The sequence below is a fragment of the Piliocolobus tephrosceles genome, chromosome 3, assembly GCF_002776525.5.
Source record: "Piliocolobus tephrosceles isolate RC106 chromosome 3, ASM277652v3, whole genome shotgun sequence".
NCBI classification, from domain to species: Eukaryota; Metazoa; Chordata; class Mammalia; order Primates; family Cercopithecidae; genus Piliocolobus; species Piliocolobus tephrosceles.
The window spans coordinates 5,788,095-5,803,455 of record NC_045436.1 but is presented as its reverse complement, the minus strand read 5'-3'; the positions used below and the strand labels follow the sequence as shown (position 1 = coordinate 5,803,455).

Genomic DNA, 15,361 nt, shown 5'->3' with positions numbered 1-15,361 from the left:
AAAAAAAAAAAAAAAAAAAAAAAAAAAAAAAAAAAAAAAAAAAAAGCAATATGTAGGTCCAAGTAGATCACAGTGTCATGCAGTAAATAGTTATTTTTGCTTTGAAAAATGTAAAGGTGTGGAAGAGGTCAGGTTCAGGCCTGTTAGGATGTAAAGTGTATTTTTGTTCTTTAAGCCCTCAACATCTGAATTCATGCTAAACTTTCAGAGTGGAATTTGGAAGTAGTGGAGTATGCAAGTGTTAAATAGCCATCACAACCATCACTTTCTCAGGTCAAGCCTACAGATTTCTGGTGGAACCCTGAATTTCACAAATGATCAGTCAGTATACTAGGGCTTAATAATAAAACGATCATCATAAACATAAGCAACTTTCAGTTAAGTCTGAAAACTCTCAGGTCATAGCATGGAAAATGCATTGGACAGGGGGCAAAGAATGTTTCTAGTGTGCATTATCAAATGAAACATTATTTGATTGATATACCTGGAAACCCAAGACATAAGAAAATCTAAGCACAAATACTCTATGGAAATAGAAAATTGTTTCTCTCTTTTTTTCTCTATTTTTCTTTTTATTCTTTCATTTGAGAACCACCGGAGAACTTGTTTTTAATTGTAAGTAAAGATGATTGCATTGTAGTCATGATTCTATATATTAATAGCTTTATGAGTTTCCTAAGATCATCATTTGGAAGACCTACAGTCAGCAAATTCTATAATAAAATTAAACTTTTGCTTTATAGTAATAGCTATTTTTATCATGCATACCTCAGCTTTCCCTTATTAGGAGCTATGGTAAACTGGTCAATCATGAATACTTATAAATGAACTTTACGAGTTTTTGAGGAAGTTTGTCACCTTGTTGACTGAAAGTATGCTACCATTTAAGATGTGGTCAGTTTTAAACATGGGCTTGCTATCTTGATTACTGTGCCAAACAATAACAGTGGGCATCATTCGTGAGACTGCGGTGCAGAGGTGTGCCTCATCTCAGAAGGTATATACCGTGTCAGTGGTGTCCCCTGAAGTTATTCAGTGGAAGGCACTTTGGGAGGCAGAGGTGGAAAGATCGCTTGAGCCCAGGAGTTCGAGACCAGCCTGGGCAACATGGAGAAACCCCATCTCTACAAAAAATATAAAAATTACTCGGGTGTGGTGGTGTGTGTCTGTCGTCCCAGCTACTCGAGAGGCTGAGGTGGGAGGATCACCTGAGCCTGGGGAAGTTGAGGCTGCAGTGAGCTGAGATCTTGTCACTACACTTCAGCCTGCGCAAGGGTGAGACCCTGTCTCAAAGAAAAAAGAAAAAAAAGAAAGAAAAAAATTCATTTTTATTTTGTACAGAAAGTATTATAAAATTAAAAAACAAATTTTGTTATTATTGGTCTTAAAATCATTTGTATAAAAACTAATGTTAGCTTACCAGAAGTAAAGTATTAGACTAAAAGGAAACCATGCGACTCAAAAATTAAATAATGATATTAACACATTATCTATGAACAATGCTACGTTTTCTGCCTTGGTCACTAAGGATGCCTTCTGAAGATGGTAATGCAAATGGGTGTGTATATTACCTCGCATTGATGGATTTTCTCCCCTTGAGAATTCCAGGCCATTTCTAATACCTTGATTTCCTACTGTGGAAGGACTTGGGGAGTTGAAGCAGCTCAGCTCACCCAGGTGTTCTAGGTTGGTGCACATCGTTGTTTGAAGGCAATCTGGTTTTCCGTGAGTCCCAACCCGAAATGGAGGCTAACTCCCAGCTGATATTTATTGAGCACTCTCCGTGTGCCGTGCCCTGCTCCACACACACTAAACTCCTTTCACCTCAGCCCTGTGGCTACAGGTACTATTGCTCTCCACCTTTTGATGACAGTAAATGAAGGCTCAGAGAGGCTGAGCTGCCTCAGGTGGTGCCAGCTGTCTTCATTTCCTGGGACTGCTGTCACAGAGTGCAGGTGGCTCAAACAACCAACGTTTATTGTCCTACGGTTCTGGAGGCCAGAAGTCCAGAATCACGATCTCGGCAGGCTTGGTTGTCCTTCTGAGAGCTGTGAGCCCCCTGTCCTCCGCTTATGGATGGCCACCTTCTCTGTGTCTCCTCAGTGTCTTCCCTCTGTGCCTTTCTGTCTCCAGCTTTCCACTTTTCAGAAGAAGGACATCAGCCGTATTAGATTAGAGACCGCTCTAATGACCTCATTTTAACTTGACTCTAAAGACCCTTTCTCCAAATAAGGTCATATTTAAAAGGGTATTGGGGGTTAGGATTTCAACATACAAATTGGGATGGGGAGTGCGTAATTCAACCAGTGACGCCAGCTAGCAATGACAGGGCAGGAGTTTCAATCCAGCAGCCTGGCCCCAGCCTTTTGGTCTCCACCTTCCACTGCCTTATTCGTGTTAGGCTGAACCACATGAAGCTGCTATTTTTGTGAGTCAGATGGTTACATATTGGCAGTTTCATACGATTCAACCTGACCGATTTCAGATCAGTCTTCTAAGTATTATCACCTTGTATGTGCCTGGCACTGAGAAATGAAGAACACCCAAGAAATGAAGTAAGTGGGCTGGAGCCTGGAGAAGTTAAACTCTCTTAAGAATTTATACTCTTAATTCTGTCTCTTAAGGTAGACGAGGCATAAACATGCACAAAAACCCTTTGAAAACAATGATCAGTCATACAAAGAAGCTTTCATCATTTTTATCTGGTGTTTCTATTCTAGCCAATATGGCAATTTTGGACAAACAGATAAAGAGTGTCAAAGCCTTCACTCGTGTATTTATTAGGGCGCTTTGGTTAGAAATTAGAAAAACCACCTTCATCTTACTGACGGACGCCAAAAAGGAGAACATTCTTACATGAATGTTACCCGTGCTGCAGTCAGTTTCCAAATGGAAGGCGATGACTCCAAAATTAGAGGGTACATCATAAACAGTAGTCAAGTCTAGCTGCCCTTTTATATAATTCACAAAATTAAGTTTATTAAGTAAAATCTTTAACAATGAGCACATACAGCAACTCCTCTATGGTAGCCTCCATATATGTTAGATGTGTTTTTTAATATCAAGATAGATACTTTCACTCTGCTTCTCTAATTGCTTTCATATCATATTATGGAAAACATTTTTTATTTTTCTCTCATTTAAAAATATTCTGTCTTTCAAACAACAGGTAACAACAGTAGCAATCTGTCTCCACCTAACTTCCATCTCTTTCTTCACGGCTTTTATATCTGCTCATTCTGTAGGTAGTAATTTAGGAGTTATCCAAGAAGGCGAGGATTTGCACTGAACTTAATGAACACCTTTGTCTGAATAGTGCATCCTAGCCATGTCATGGTACTTGGCATCTTGGCGAATGAAGAGGATCCTGGAAATCAGGAATCAACATGTTCTGTCTTCATTCTCACAAGTGGATTTTGTTGTTGTTGTTTTGTTTTCTTTTGTTTTTTTTCAGGTGTTCCAACCCCAAGCCAAGAAATTCTGCGGCACACGCTGAACACGCTGGTACGGGAGCGGAAAATCTACCCAACTCCAGATGGCTACTTCATCGTGACCCCGCAGACTTATTTCATAACTCCTTCCCTCATAAGAACTAACAGTAAATGGTACCATTTGGACGAGAGGATACCTGACCGGTCTCAGTGCACCTCTCCGCAACCCGGGACCATCACGCCCTCTGCCTCAGGCTGTGTCAGGGAAAGGACATTGCCCCGAAACCACTGCGACTCTTGCCACTGCTGCAGAGAAGACGTGCACAGCACGCATGCACCCACCCTGCAGAGGAAGTCTGCCAAGGACTGCAAAGACCCTTACTGCCCCCCTTCTCTGTGCCAGGTGCCACCCACTGAAAAGAGCAAAAGTACTGTAAATTTTTCCTATAAGACAGAAACTCTCTCAAAACCTAAAGATAGTGAAAAGCAGTCAAAAAAATTCGGGCTCAAGTTATTCCGGCTAAGTTTTAAAAAAGACAAGACCAAACAGCTGGCCAATTTTTCTGCCCAGTTTCCTCCTGAAGAGTGGCCCCTGCGAGACGAGGACACGCCAGCTACCATCCCCCGGGAGGTAGAGATGGAAATCATTAGGCGCATTAACCCAGACCTGACCGTGGAAAATGTCATGCGGCACACGGCGCTCATGAAGAAACTGGAAGAGGAAAAGGCCCAGAGGAGTAAAGCTGGGTCCTCTGCCCATCACAGCGGGAGGAGTAAAAAGAGTAGGACTCATCGGAAGTCCCATGGAAAGTCTCGGTCTCACAGCAAGACACGAGTGTCTAAAGGAGACCCCTCCGACGGCTCACATCTGGATATCCCAGGTGAAAGAGAGTATGACTTCTGTGATCCTCTTGCCAGGGTGCCCAGGGAGGGCTGCTTCATCATTGAACACAAAGGAGATAACTTCATCATGCACAGCAACACCAACGTGCTGGAGTCCCACTTCCCCATGACACCAGAATGGGATGTGTCCGGTGAATTGGCCAAAAGGAGAACTGAGATGCCTTTTCCTGAACCTTCTAGGGGAAGCTCCCACTCAAAAGTGCACCGAAGCCACAGCCATACCCAGGACCGGAGGTCCAGGAATGAGAGATCCAACAAAGCCAAGGAGAGATCCAGGTCCATGGATAACTCCAAAGGCCCTCTGGGTGCTTCTTCTCTAGGGACGCCGGAAGACCTGGCTGAAGGCTGCAGCCAAGACGACCAGACCCCCAGTCAATCCTACATTGACGACAGTACTTTAAGGCCTGCACAGACTGTTGGTCACCAAAGGGCTCACATTTCGTCCACAAGCTATAAAGAGGTGTGTATTCCAGAGATAGTCAGTGGGAGCAAGGAACCATCCAGCGCTTGTAGCCTTTTGGAGCCAGGCAAACCACCTGAGAGTTTGCCGTCCTATGGCGAACTCAACTCTTGTCCAACAAAAACAGCCACAGATGACTATTTCCAGTGCAACACCTCTAGTGAGACAGTGCTCACGGCACCATCACCTCTGGGAAAGAACAAGGAGGACCATGACACCCTGACTTTGGTAGAAGGGGTGAAAAAGCTCTCCCCATCTGATAGGCAGGTCCCCCACTCCTCCAGGGAGCCTGTAGGACACAAGGAGGAGTCACCAAAAGGGCCGGGTGGGGGCCCAGCTGCTTCGGGAGGAGTGGCTGAAGGGATCGCCAACGGACGCCTCATCCAGCACCATGGTGCCGAGCCCAGCAGCTTGGACAAGAGGAAAGAGATATTTAGCAAAGACACCCTGTTCAAACCTCTTCACAGCACCTTGTCTGTAAACAGCTATCACAAATCCAGCCTGTCCCTCCTCAAATCTCACCCGAAGACACCTACTGACACGTTGCCAGGCCGATGTGAGAAACTGGAACCGTCCTTGGGGACCTCGGCGGCGCAAGCCACGCCTGCTTCCCAACGTCAGCAGGAGTCAGGAGGGAACCAGGAAACCTCTTTTGACTATTACAACGTCTCTGATGATGATGACTCTGAGGAAGGGGCAAACAAGAACACGGAGGAGGAGAAAAATAGAGAGGACGTAGGCACCATGCAGTGGCTCCTCGAGAGGGAGAAGGAAAGAGACCTGCAGAGGAAATTTGAAAAGAACCTCACCCTTCTCGCCCCGAAAGAAACCGACAGCAGCAGCAACCAGAGAGCCACCCATTCAGCCCGACTCGACAGCATGGACAGCAGCAGCATCACAGTGGACAGTGGATTCAACTCCCCACGGTAGGGAGAGGTGTCTCTGTGCACATATGCACCTAGCGGGGCCTGGGGCTTTATGCACGTAACTTGACACGTTTCTGATTTCATAGTCTCAGTTCTATGGATGAGGGTTAAGAGTTGTATGGTTTGTATTGTTAACAATCTGTTTCTGACTTCTTTTTCAGGAATTGAAAAAAATGTTTCTGCACCTGCAGAGATCACCAATCTGGACTGGTGGGTTGGCTCCTCTCCTCAAACTTGCATCAGTCTGATCTAACTAAAACCAACATTTCCAGTAGTTTTTCTGCTACGTTCATATTGCCACCCATGCTAAGAGAGGGATGTTTTTTAAGTCCTTCAAAAATAGTCACTTTTTGAGTCGAATAAATAGTCTGGGGGGCAGGGGAGGAAGATAGGGGTTGGGAGTAAATTGATTGATGCTAGGATAGGAATCCCTCTAGTGAAAATATAATAGCAGATCTCAAAACATCTCCAGTGGATCTAGAAGCTTGTTACCATTTGGATCCCAGTGTTCTGTGCAGCCTGTCCCTCTGGCTCACACATCTTCCTTTCGCCGCCAAGAAATGGAATATTTCTTCCCTCACAGCGAGGGCAGGGGCCTGTGCTCTGTTAGATCAAAGCACGTGCCATGTTTATTTCTCCTCCGCAGAACTGACGGAGCCCCTTTGGGCAGTCTAATTGTAGTTCCTTCTTGGTAGTAGGTGTTAGTTCAGCCAAGGGTTGACAGTTGAGAGTTAGTGGTGCCCAGTGGTCATGGCCAAAGCTCTAGAGTTGTGCAGGGATTCAGAAAGCAAACAAGAGTCTGTGCAACTTCCTTTTTTCTCCTCAACTCTTTCTTCTCCTCAAAGAGTAACATGGGACCTAATTCTCCTTCTAACTTCTACTCCAGATTGGTGACTCTGAGATGCAGAAATACTACTGAGAGATTGACATTTCTCATCAGCTGTGATTCCCAAGATTTTGCAATACTTATAATTTTAACACGGATTCAGATAGGATTATGTACTTCATATATTTATTTTAATTATTAAGAATTAAAATTAATTCTGTTGTGATCATTTCACTATATCCCTGGATAATTTTGGAAGTATCACACAGCTGGAACTGGGAATCATTAATTGCTTCATCCCATACTAGGTCTTTGTGATTTATTAAAGGGCTGGTTTATTATTATTATTATTATTATTATTATTATTATTATTATTATTATTTTGTTCATGGAGCCTTTCTTCCAAGTTAATACGTGTGTGGAAGTCTAATGTCTGCACAGAGCTGAGAGATGGCCTTGGTGATAGTGGAGACTATGGGCCCCAGTCCCTCTCCCCATCCCTCGAGGAGCCTCTGAGACCTCAGGGAGCCACGGGCCTCAGCCTGAAAACCACTAGTCTACTAAGTGGCTTTTCTGAGAAATCATTTTTGCTAAATAATTTTTTATCTCAAATCAGATATTAATTTTCCGATTTATTTTAACTATCCTTTTTTCCTTCATTTTCCTGTTCTATTCTTTTTTCCTTCATTTTCCTGTTCTATTCTTTTTTCCTCTTGAGTTCCTAGTAGTGGATACCGGATTAGCAAAACAGAAGGTCTGTAATCCGTGGTAGAAGTTCAGAACAGTTGCTGGTGGAAGGTGTGGTGTCTTTGCTTGTGTCTTTCTGTTCTACTGTTTCTCATTGTGTAGTCTCTGCCTCCTACCTGCTTTTCACACGCTGGTTTGAAACCTTTCTCCTTTCCCTCTGGGCCCCTGGGCTTCCACAGACAGGAAGCTGCCATACTGAGGAGGTAGTTGCTTAGGAGACATTGGGAGTAGTTTAATGGGTTCTAGCTAGAAAACCTTCCATTGCATAACATTGAAAGTTTTTTGTTTGTTTGAAGGTAAACAGAGATATTCATGAAATGGTTGAACCAGTATCTCTACAGAAAATATTTTACTATCTCTAAACTTGGGGTGCAGAATATAGAATTTATGACTGGGATTATTTCTTGAAGTAAGTTGATTTTCAGTTGTTTCATTATGTACTTAAAGTTAAATGCTTTGTCATGGCAGAAGGTAAAGCTTGTTCTAAAGAGACAACCTTTGCACAATAGCCATGTCTGCCCACTAATATTAAGTAGAATTTGCTCTACAGGAAAACATGTATCACCTATACATTTTATGTAGTTAGTAGAGAATCTACAGACAATTGCTAAATTTACCCCTTTCGTATTTACTACCCTTCGATTAGAAGCTAGGTGACAAACTATTTTCTACACACCATAATAAAGTCACACAGTTGTCTCGCTGATCCAGGAGTATGTTCTGCAAAGGAAAGTGTTTGACTTCTAGAGACTTTACTTTCCAGTCTGGGGACTATTTTAGACAGATAGCATTATCATGCTCATACCTTACGCTCGCTGTGAGACATGGGAATCTTTATTAATTTATTTTAGAGACACGGTCTCACTCTGTTGCCCAGGCTGGAGTGCCGTGGTGATTGTAGCTCACTGCCTCCTGGAACTCCTGGGCTCAAGCAGTCCTCCCAGTTCAGCCTTCTGAGTAGCTGGGACTATAGGTGTGTGACACCATGCCTGGTCATTTAAAAAAAATTTTTTGTAGATCCTTCTGCCTTGGCCTCCCAAAGTGCTAGGATTATAGGCATGAGCCACTGTGCCCAGCCCTGACATGAAAAGCTTAAGCAGGCCATTTATTAAAATCTTTCAGTAAATAAGCTGCAACCAACCAACCAACCAAACAAACAAAAAGACCCCAAAAGGTGATTTTTCTCCACTCCCCAGGGTTTCAGTGCTGGCTCAGAAGTCATGTTCAGCCACATTTCCAAAATTCTTTAGTCCCTTTTGTTGGGAATTAAAGGGGATGTAGATGGAAAAAGGGTAGAAACTTGAACTGTGCTATGAGATCTAATATTGAAAATGAAAAGTCTTGACGTGAAAAGCCTGCGATTCCAAATGTGAGGCCTAAAGCTGGTTGACGAATACGATATGAAAATCAAGAGACCAAAGGCTGCCAGGGGTATATCTGCTTAATGTATTGCACGAACGTGTGCTGTAGACGCCTGGGGCCAGGGGAACACATGCGCACAGAAGGACGAACAACACAGCCACTTGGTCCATTTCTCCTCCCTATAAAATCCTGAAATCCTATTTTTAAGGTTGCACTCCATTAGCTCTCTTTTAAAAAAAACCCAACTTTTGGAATTTGAGGAATATTTTTACTGCTAACATTCCACCTCCTTTAACTTTTTCGTCAGCATATCCAGAGCCCTCAGTGTGAATGTCACAGACTGTAATCATTATTGCAACAATAATGAAGTACTTTCTTTGGAGAAGATGAAGTACTCTACATATTCACCACTGTTAACATGTTGGCTATGATTGAAGGTGGGCGAAGGGATCTTATCGTAGAGATAGACCCCAGCTCAGATGATCTATTGTAATATGTGTTTATGGTGTCTGGTATACAGCAGGCACTCAATAAATGTTGAGCCCACCCCTCGAAAGCTGGTTTGAGAGTGAATCCTTTGAACCTTAAAATGTATTTTCCCATAGAAAATATGTCATTTGTAATACATGGATTCTGAAGCGAACCCACAGTCACTATTTATTTCATTATATGCTAGGTGTGTAACAGAAATAATCCACATTTTCTACCTTATTAGTGTACGGATTCTTCCTTGATGCTTATTTCTTCTTCACAGTCACCCCAGGAGTAGATAAATCCCATCGTAACTCTCTATTTTAGAGATGAGGGAGTCAGATACTGTAAAAAGTTACTTCAGTGATTAAGAATGAAACCAAAGGAAGGTGTCTTGAAATCTTCGGGGTTTTGCATCTTTCCTGACCCTTCTCCTTCCTCCGCCTGCTGCATACCTCGGTGGTAGCTCTGGCAAAGCCACTGGTGAATTTTCCTGGGGGACATGTCATGTAGGCAAGTCTAATACTTTCCCTTTTAGTGATGACATTTTGGAGTGTCCTTTAGGTTTGCTCAGATTTACCATAAGCGTTATGAAAAACTTGACTTCTCTCTATAAGTGGATTACCTTTCTGGAGGCACCCTTGACATTCAAGAAAATTCCAGGGTTTTTCTTGTTTGTTTGTTTTTGGTTGTCAGTGAACAAACTGCCTTTTAAACAATTAACTCTTGGCTTCTTGGTGAGAAGCAAACTCAAAGCCACAAGGAGTTAGGCTTGAGTAACCTCTTGGAAAGCACTATCAGAGCACAGGATTCAGACAAAATTGCTATCAGCCTAGGATGGGAATGAAAGAGAGGAGAGGACATCTCCGCTGTAGTGGTTTGACCTGTTAACTAGCTCTAGCAGGCTTAAGTCAGATGTGGGGACCAACTCTCAGAGAATATTTCCTAAGCGTTGACTCTGCCTCATGCAGTGGATGTTTTGAGAAGGCTTCTGGCTTCCTCAGTCTCTGTAGCTGATAGAGTTCTTGTAGCCACACTGAGGTTCTGGAACAGAAAACCTACTCAGTTCTTCTCAATCTGGGCCGGTCATCTGATTTCTGCCATTGCCCTATGCATTTGAAATCTTAAATGTTCTAAATATCTTAAAGCAATGAAATAGATTCAAATGTTTCTAACTTAGAAAAAGTAAAAGAGAGAGCAAAATAATACAACTTTTAAATCATATCTATTCTATACGAATTATTTTAAAAGACAATATTTCACCTATAATCCCAGCATTTTGGGAGGCCAAGGCAGGCGGATTGCTTGCACTCAGGAGTTGGAGACCAGCCTGGGCAGCATGGCAAAACCCAGTCTCTACTAAAAACACAAAAATTGGCTGGGTATGGTGGCACATGTCTGTGGTCCCAGCTACTCGGGTGACTGAGGTAGAAGGATTGCTTGAGCCAGGGAGGCGGAGGTTGCAGTGAGCTGAGATCACACCTCTGCACTCCAGAGCCTGGGGGACAGAGCAAGACCTTGTCTCCAAAAAAAAAAAAAAAACCCAAAAATCCAAACAAAAACAATCCTGCCGAAGTGGAGCAGAAATGAATGGAAACTTAACAAATCAATGGGAAAAAAAATCTACAGTCCTTTATCGAAAATATAATGTATTTTAACTAACGTGTTAAATTTTGAAACAGTAGAATGAAACATTTAAAAATGAATTTTATTCTCATCTGTGCAGCAAATGCTCAGGGTCCCCCCAAAAAGGGCATGCTTAGAGTCCCCCAAAGTCAAAATCTAGTCCAGAACGAAAATGGAATCTTTAGGATAAAATTATCGAGTGTGTTCAGGAGCGGCTATGCCAGTGAATTTCCAGCCTGAAATGAAATCATGACTTAGGTGTATTTATGAGTATCCATTTTAAAAACCACTGCGAGAGCTAGCTATCACCTCCAATTTTGAAGTCGTTTGTTTCCTTGAGTGTGAAAAGAAAGAGAAGACATTTCAAAGTACATTTAGCTGTTTAAAAACCCTTTATTCACTGAGTGTGCTGCTGATTATTATATGTCTGTGGAAGCTTCTGGAGCCCGTGGTGGAGAGGCAGATGTGAATAATCAGTCGAGATGTATATTGATATGACATTATGAACCAACAGAGGAAATCCATTAACGACATCATTTGCTCTTCCTCTGGGGCTCAATTTATAATTATTTATGTTCCAAACAAAACAAAACAAACCCTTTTTACTCTTTTAGTACTCGGGAGAGCCTGGCTTCCAACACTTCAAGCATTGTTGAAAGTAACCGTCGTCAGAACCCTGCTTTGAGCCCGGCCCATGGTGGAGCTGGTCCAGCCTTCAACTTCCGAGCGAGCACGGACCCGCCGACAAATGAAGCTGAGAAGCTGCAGAAACCTTCCAACTGCTTGCAAGCTTCTGTTACTAGTGTGTGATAGTCCTTCTGCCTCAGATCTTCTGTCTCATTCGATACAGCAAAGTTTACGACACTGGGACTGATGTTTACATCTTTGGAAAGACAAGCATCTCAACCACAGTTTTTGTGTTTACTTAAACTGTGCTGCTAAGTAGGGCTAGGGCAAAAAAAACACAAAAAATCTTTATTTCAGAGTATTGCTTTTCACATTTATGGCTCTGTAGCAACTGAATAACAGTAGGGGTGATATGTATACTTTTGCTTCACTAATTGTATCTGAGCACACATAGGAAAGTCTAGACACTGTAAATGTAATATGCATTTTCAATGTCATGCAGTTGCCAATTCCATTTTAAAATGCCACAGATGCGTGTTGCTCCCAGTCTGTGGTTAAACGGTGCCACAGAACTGATCCTTGACACTTCCAAAAACAAAAACAAAAAAAAAACAGAAAACAAACAAAAAAACAAAAAAACTAAGCCACCGCGAAATGTCAAATGCAAGGGTCCACCTTGAGGGAAATAGATGCCAAACTAACTAGAAGGGACCCTGGCCCTTTGTGTGTGAATTGTTTATGCACCAGTCATTTTTCACTGTGAGTTTTCGTGACACTATTTTGCAGGAGCCCATGGAAGTGTGTGAGAAGGGGTCGCAATGGAAATCGCTGGGAGTGAATGTTTTCAGGATTTTGTTTTCAAGTGTAACAGATGCTTGTCTGATTTTTTAACCTTCCATGATCACAAACAGGAATATAGGCCTTTGAATCTGAAGTGGGCAAAGGAAAGGAGTTTCCAATCTGGCTGGGGCACAGCACTAGGTGATGGGAGAGGCGATGTGGACTTGTAAAAGGTATTACTCAAATATCGAAGGAAGAGAATTTCCTCCTTGTGATACTTAGGATGACCCTATCTTACTCAAATAGATACAATAATTAGTTTGTTTAAAAGCAAAATGTTCTTTGTGATACAAATGAAGAGTATGGCCTGAGGATGTTATTCTTTCTAATGGAAGGACATAAATCTATTTTATGTAGTTTTAGATAGAATGCCTAAATTAGGCTGTGGGAGATAATTTTTAGTGGTTATAGGAAAGAGCAAATTTAGGGAGAGTTGAACTTCAGGCCTTTTATTCCTGGGAAGATATCTATAGAGGAAACTTTTAAAATAATTTTTGATTAGAAATATACGTATGCCCATGTAATAAACAACAGAATGTGCTCATTCTGCTAGTGTGGTATAATCCTAATTTGTACTCCCCTAAAATTTATCAGAATAACAATTATGCATACATGAACTATGCCAGAGTAATGTTTACAGATACTTTGTAACCAATTTCAGGAGGCGTTTTTAGGTGGGTGTGTAGTTAATTAGCCCAACTCATTTCAAAATGGTTTGTTAACATTTTGCTTTGGTTTCCAATGTCATGTTGAACACAAAGAAGACCCAGCAGCAAAAGGATGACCAATAATTTCATCTTATAGCAAAGAGACATTCCAACGTTCCCATGTTTTATTTTCTGAGAACAGTGGAACAGATCTGTAGTAATGGAATATTATTTGCAAAAGGGTTACATAGGACACAAGTAAGTGTTCTGACATAAAGTTTTATTTAGTTCAGTGGCATGTGCTGCTGGGAGCCATACACCATAAAAAATATATATATATATGTATCCCAAAATAAATCTAGAATATTTACACCTCCGATTTCAGTAATTGGCATATGATTTGTGAGACACATCTGTTTTTGTATTAGGTTTAATCACTAGCAATCTGTTTAAAGAATCCAGTCCTATACACAGTTGGACTCATTCTTGAAACCTTTAAATGCTCCCTCATAGTTTTTCACTTATTTGGAAGTTGCATTGGGTCAAACTGAACTCCTTGACTTTGGTATAAATTCCTTTTTTGTACTTACTATAGTGAAACTTCAGAACGTTTCTTAGTGAACTCCCATACCATTGAAATGCTTAAGCCAGTTGGCTTTCAGTCTCATGCCTTATTTCCTCCAAGGCATGCCTCGACGCATTGTTTGTCTTATTGCTTAAATATGTCCAGAAGGAATGGTCATGTATCTAATAGACTACATAGTCGGTTCCCTTGGGGAGTTATATATCATACGGTTACGAAATTTTTGTCCAAATTCATTTTTTCCAAAAACCTGCTCTCAAATTTTTCTTCTACTCTCAGTTCATAAATAATATAACCATTGAAACAACACATCAGCCTCTAGCTGATCCTCTGAAAGTAGCCATTGAAATAATCAAATGCTGTGTGAACAGGAAAGGAAAGCATTACCTTTAAGAGAAGCTTTAAAATAGGAATTTATTGATATTTCACGAGATATAGGTTTACAGAAGACATTATTCAAATAAATATGTACACTATTTGCCTGATGCTATGGGGTACATAGTTTTTTAAAAACTCCCTTAGACCAGCAGCCATTAGTGTAGAAATGATGGACTTTAAAGGTGATACCATGTAAGCAGATGTTGCATATAAAAATATTCCTGCCTGAATCTGGTTGAGATTCTTGAACAGGGGAGGAGTGGCTGCTGGCAGCACATTACAAATGTCATCCGAGGTCACGGTGAGGCTCTCGGTCCCGGAACAGTGGGGTCCTCACCAGGCGTTGCCAGTATCCTTTTCCTCCTGTGAAATCATAGCTTTGTGTTACACGACTGCTTATCCAGTCTTAGGGTTTAGCAACTGAAAGGTTTACAAAACCGAATCTGGTTGAATCTCTGTGAAAGGGTCAACACATCTGTCGGCATTTTGCACACTTATGTATTATTATGATACAACATATTACTTTATGGTAATTTTTATTTTTACATATAACTACCTCCATAAATTTGATGAAATGGCAGCCGTGTGTTAAAGTGTATCGTTCAGAAGCGCAAAGTTGAACACTTCCTTCAACATTAGGGCATGGCGTGCTGTGTGTGTCAGTGACTGCCTCTGTGGACTCATGACTTTCCATCGCCATGGCTTTCTCTTACGCCCTTGTTTGGCTTTCAGATGTAATCCTGTCTTCTCCTCTCTGCCCCACGAAAGCGCACTCGATTTTGTTAGGAATGAACGGAAGTTTAAACATTCTTGTGCCCAACCCCGCCCCCCACCCATTCCTGTTAAAAGTTCTCTGGCGAAGAGCCAATGGGTGAACGTAATTGAGAGAGCTATTTACTCCTTTGGAAATCTGATTTGAAGTCTTAAGTTTTCAGTAACAGAAGACACACAAGCAATGTGGACTGCCAAGCTTGAAGCACTTTGGGCTCTGCCTTCACTCGCATGCTACCATGTTGAGCCCAAACTCCACTTTAATTAAAAGAGCTGTGCTGTGAATTCCACAACTTCTGTTAAATAATTTGTATTCCATTATATATATTTTGCACATCTCAGGGGACCATAATAAACATATGAACGGGGGGGTGCCATCAAATAGAGAAAACAAATAGAAGAAGTGAATGGAGACTAGCTGGATAAAAATAACAAATTACTGCTTCTCTGATGTTGTGAAGGTCGGGTTCAGGAAGCGTCAATTCACAGTTAATCTGGAATAACAGTGATCTGAACACCAGCTGTTCCCAGGTCCCTCTTTTTCATAGCCCAACCAGCATTTCTAAAATGTAAATTTAAATTACATTGCAGTCACCATGGGGAGAAGAAACCTGTTCAGTGGAAGCAGAAGCATTGTTCCTTTTTTAGGTTGGCGCAGCTTTGCAGAATTCTACCCAGGATAAACCACTTATCACCACCAAGTGTACTTGAAAATAAAGTTTTTAACTTAAATTACAAGCATATTGCTCACAATACAATAGTG

At 41.7% G+C, this 15,361-nt stretch overlaps 1 protein-coding gene across 1 annotated transcript in view; it reads left to right on the top strand.

Annotated features, from left to right (window-relative positions):
* Positions 1-12,007, top strand: part of STOX2 (storkhead box 2) — a 112,492-nt gene extending 100,485 nt beyond the window's left edge. The window contains exons 3-4 of the mRNA XM_023220932.2: positions 3,455-5,720; positions 11,367-12,007. Coding sequence (XP_023076700.2) covers positions 3,455-5,720; positions 11,367-11,562 — 2,462 coding nt within the window. The 3' untranslated portion in view covers positions 11,563-12,007. The remainder of the gene's footprint in view (positions 1-3,454; positions 5,721-11,366) is intronic.
* Positions 12,008-15,361: the final 3,354 nt, after the last annotated feature.